Below are 5014 nucleotides of genomic sequence, written 5' to 3' on the forward strand. Positions count from 1 at the left end.
AACAGTGAGAGGCCCGTGTACCGCAAAAAAAAAAAAAAAAAAAAGAAAAAGAAAAAAAAAAGAAATGTCAGGTTGGAAAATAAAATTGGATTTTGTCAAACTCCTGCTTTTATATAGAGCGGTGGTTCTCAAATTGTGGTCCCAAGACCAGCAGCAACAGCATCACCTGGGAACTTGTTAGAGATGCAAATTCTGGGGACCCCCCTCAGACCCGCTGAATTGGAGACTCTGGGGCATGGGTCCAGGAAGCTATGTTTTAATAAACCTTCCAGGGGATTTTGATACACACTCAACTTTCGAGACCCATAATCTAGAAAAATAAAATCAGCTCCAGAAGGGAATTTGGAGCTCACGAGAGCAGCGCTTCTCGAGCTTAATGTGCACACGAATCACCAGGACAATCTTAAAATGCAGATTTGGATGCGGCAGGTCTGGCGTGGGGCCTGAGAGTCTGCATTTCTGATCAGCTCCCAGGTGGAGCTGACGCTGCAGGACCAGGGGCCACACTTGGAGTAGCCATGGGTCTAAGCCAGGGAGTTTCTGGCAATAACACAACCAGAATTGTTCTAGGTTTAAAAAAAGGGGGCGGGGGGCGGGCGGGAAAGAACCATTGCCTTTGGGATAGGTTCAAACCCAAGCCTCTGGAAATGCTTTAGGAAACCAGGAAATGACCCACATCGCATACCACTTTTTTCCCAAAGTTCCCACTCAGGTATAAGACCTTCTCTGAGCACTTTAATTAAAATTGCAGCCCCTTCCCTGACTCTTCCTACCTCCCTTCTCTGCTTTGCTCTTCTCCTCAGCACTTGAGCATCATCTGAACAAATGACCTATTTTCTAATTTACTTTGTTTACTGTCTGGCCTTCCCCATCTCCATCTCTCACCAGCATGTAAGTTCCATGAGGGCAGGGATTTTGTCTGTTTCATTCACTGTTATTTCCCCTGTGCCTAGAACAGTGCCCGGTGCATAGTACGTGCTCAATAAACATTAGTCAAGTAAATGAACACACATTTCTGCCCATCTTTTCTAAGAAGCTCCCTCCCCATTCTCGGTGCTGCCCTCTGGAATTTCACCTGTTCCTGCTCTCATGCATGTACTTCAGTTTCACCAAAATTCATTTCTCTATAGGTGTGTCTTCCCCCAAACTCCTTGACAACGGGGTCTGTGTGTAACCCTTTTCTGTCCTTCATCCAACCCTTCCGCTCAAAATTCTGTCAAACTTTGAAAACACATATAAACAGCCATCCATCCTCACTATAATTAATGCAAAAACCACAGAATTTCATTCATGGAAGAGTAAGGTCAAACTTCAGCTGGCGATAACAGTAATGCATGCTCCTAATTACATACTAGAGAGAGCACTAAACTCCACTGCCATCACACAAGTGCAACGTCAAAGTTCCCGAAGCAACCCAGAACTCTGTAGCTGTTACAGCCTCTGCTTTCACGTTTCGCGCAGTTTTTCTAAGGGCTGAGGCAAATTGGAAAGATCAGTTGTTCCTTCCAACCACTGCTTGGTTTGAACCCTGCCTCTTAGAGTTCCAGGAGCTATATCTGCACAAGGTGGAGTGAGGAGGACTTTTGATAAGACATTGTCATCTGGGGCAAGGACATTTCACCCATTCCTTCCAACCGCCCTGTGGCAGGAGGTGCTAATATCACGCCCACTTTGCAGATAAGGAAACTGGGCCCTGGGATGACAGTCCCTTGCTCAAGGTCACACAGGGAGTCTGGCAATGCAGGTGGGACTCCAGCTCAGTTCTGGCTGCATTAAAGCCTCTGTTTCTGGCACCCACCTCTCTCCCCCAGGTCCCCATCCCTCCCCAAACGCTTGGCAGGGTCTGAGCCTCTGCTCATTACTTCTAGAACAGAGACAGCGTGAGTGGAGGCTATCTCATACTTCTGCCTCTAGCGCTGAAAATTAAAATGGCTCAGGAAGTATTCAGCCTTGCCGACTCCTGGCTGCTTCCCTGTCACCTAATTACCTGACTTCAAAGCCTCCACTCGGCAGGTGTGAAGATGTGAAAGCTGCCATTTCCCCCTCAGAACATGCAGTGACTACACACAGATAAGACAGGCCCCAGAGCAGCTAGTGTACCGGGGAAATCAGACAGAACTTCGAGTTGGACCCGAGGGCTTGGCTTAGTGTGTCTCAAAGTCAGAAAGACCAGGGGCCGCCATCCTGGGTACTCACCTGAGGGCTGGGTCTATAAAGGACCAAGGTGGGGATGTGGGCCTCCAAACACTAATGCTTGCCAGTTACTGCCCCCATCTTCCTTCCCTTGTGCCATGGAGCTTAAGGCTCCTTAGAGGCTGGAACTCATTAATCCTCCCCAGAACTCCAGGAGGGAAGGGCACTCAGCCTTACCTTATGACTGAGACATCCAGGCTGGGCCAAGAGTAAGAACTCCTTCATGGGGCAGGGATGTGGGGAGGCCTGAAGGAACCCAAATGAGTTCCCAGCCTGGACTGGACAAGGAAGAGGAAGTCTAGAGGAGAAAGAAGGGTTCCTGCTTTTCAACTTAGTGGCTCCTGTAAGGCGATCAGATGCACACTCATTTGTAACCCTTAGATACAGCTGAATGTTATTGACTATTTTACAGTAATTGGACCAAAGCAGGTATTTAATACAAGTTTACAGAAGGAAAGAGGAAGGCCAGACAGAAAGGCATTTGTGACCTTTGACAGAGAACAAAACCCTAAGCCTGGCACTGGGCTATGTCCTTTGGTGCTGATTTATTCAATGCTCACTGTCACATTGGGCAGGTGTGATGATTATTCCTTTCATGCAGATGAAAATACTAGCAACAGAAATGTGGGGCGACTCGCCCAATGTCATTGAGCTAGACAGTGGCGGGACCAGGATGTAAACCCATCTCAGTCTGACTCCAGGGCCCATGCTGGGCATTGCAGTCTCTCCTGCGTCCCTATCTGTTGCCAGCCACGACCCGGGATGGGTGCGTGGAAGCAGGGGAAGGCAGGGGCTTGTACGGTCTGGTCTTCTAACCAGAACTCAAGACCAACAGGATGCCACAGGAAGGACAGGAGTTCAGGGGTCAGGGTTCAAGTCCTGACTGCCACTTCTTAGCTGTGTGACCTCAGGCTTATCCTTGCTGGGAGTCAGCTTTCACATCTGCAAAATGGGAAGAATCAGAACCACCACCACCCCCCCGCCCAGAGAGGCACCACAAGAAGAAAAAATAAAGGGCAAAAGGCCTTTGCAAACTCTAACTCAGGGATCAGCAAACCATGGCTGAGTGGCCAAAGCCAGCCACAGCATATTTTTGTACAAAAGGCTTTACTGGAATAAATATATTTGTCACATTTATTTGTTTATATATTGTCTATGGCTGCTTCTGAGCAACACAGCAGAGCTGAGTGGTTGTAACAGGGATCCATTGGCCCACAAAGCCTAAAATAGTTACTAACTGGTCGACTAGAGAAAAAGTTTGCCAACCCCTGATTTCAGATGCTATGAAAATGCAAGTTCCCACCGTGCCTCCGCAGACAGCACTAGGCGTTTCCAGCATCGCCCTCAGCTCTGGTTCTTATTCATAAGCTCTCTCCTTGACCCTTTACCCATGTGTAGAGGTTGATTTAAGACCTATTTCTGAACAAAAACAGAGAAGCAGCTCTCCTGAGAGCCAAGAAACCAAAATCCCATAAGCTATTTCAGAGCCCAGGATGGCTCCTGCCGACATCAGGCACCGTGAAAAGGTGCTTCCAGGAACAGCCACTTACTTGCAGTTTTTACACTTGAGGCCAAAAAGCATCCCCTTCCCACAGACTGTGCATGTCTGAGACATCCAGTACTTCGTGGAAAACCTGCGGGAAAGAGACAGAAAGTGTTCAAGGCCAAGGTGATGGTGACTGACCTATCTCTAGAAGGATGACCACTGACAGGATAAGAACATGGGCCGTGGATTCCAGCCCCACTTCTTCAGAGATAGGTGACTTAAACGAGTTGCTTAAACTTCAGTCTCTTTATCTGTAAAGTGGGACTAATAACAGTATTGACCTCATAGGTTGTTCAGAGGATTAAACAAGGTCATGCACAGTGCAAGGGCTTCACTTAGTGCCTTGTAAACAGGAAGCGCTCACTGAATTGGGCTGTGACTGTATTGTTACCCAAACATTCATAACAGTCATTCAGTCGTTCAACAAACATTGCCTGCCTGGAGGTCTACTATGTGCCAAGTTCAGATCGGAGACAGATGGATAGGGCTAGAACTGTCCCCAGAGAACCACAAAGCAAGGTGGGGCCCCCCGGGGGTCTATTCCCCATCACTGCTAGTTACATCGCCCGGGGAGCTTCAAGAAGGGGTGATCCCCCCAAAAGTGGAGACTGCAAACGTTAGTAGCAGAGAAGAGGGCCCTAAAGGGAAAGCCTTTTTGGACCATCAGCCCACCTCGCTCCCCAGCCACCACCACTTGCTGCAAACATAAGGCAGTGCAGAGGTTTCTGATATACAGCTAGGAACCAGTGGGAACAGAGATGCATTTGATTAACTTCTGGGGCCCCCTGCTGCCGCCAGGGTGCTTTCCTCTTCAAGAGATACCAGGCAGCAGCAGGGCTGGCCCCAAGAAAAGTATTGAAGGTTGCCAGGTCAGAGTTAATTTTCATTTTCAATTTCTGTCACCTTCCGCAGGAGTTGTAGCTAATCTCCACTGCCTCACAGTGTCAAAATGAAAATCGGAAGTGATTACATAACTTTGTGCTTAGGAATTTTGAGGGCCAGCCTGCATCCCTCTGCTGTACCATCTTGCCTGCTTTAGGTCAGTCACTCTTCCAACTGAACGATCTGCAGCCCAAAGCCTCCATCACTAAGCAAACAGCAATACTCTGAAGAGACACTCTTGTGGCCAAGACAACTCCCTTTCCAGTTTTTTTTTTTTTTTTTTTTTTTTTGTGGTATGCGGGCCTCCCACCGTTGTGGCCTCTCCCGTTGCGGAGCACAGGCTCCGGACGCTCAGGCCCAGCGGCCATGGCTCACGGGCCCAGCCGCTCCGCT

General features: G+C 48.6%; 1 protein-coding gene across 1 annotated transcript in view; it reads right to left on the reverse strand.

Moving 5' to 3' along the window:
• Window positions 1-5014, reverse strand: part of KSR2 (kinase suppressor of ras 2) — a 414563-nt gene that overhangs the window by 104689 nt on the left and 304860 nt on the right. Inside the window, exon 7 of the mRNA XM_055080456.1 lies at window positions 3744-3827. Within this exon, the coding sequence (XP_054936431.1) occupies window positions 3744-3827 (84 nt within the window). The remainder of the gene's footprint in view (window positions 1-3743; window positions 3828-5014) is intronic.

Source organism: Physeter macrocephalus, chromosome 19 (assembly GCF_002837175.3).
Source record: "Physeter macrocephalus isolate SW-GA chromosome 19, ASM283717v5, whole genome shotgun sequence".
In the NCBI taxonomy this organism is placed as follows: domain Eukaryota; kingdom Metazoa; phylum Chordata; class Mammalia; order Artiodactyla; family Physeteridae; genus Physeter; species Physeter macrocephalus.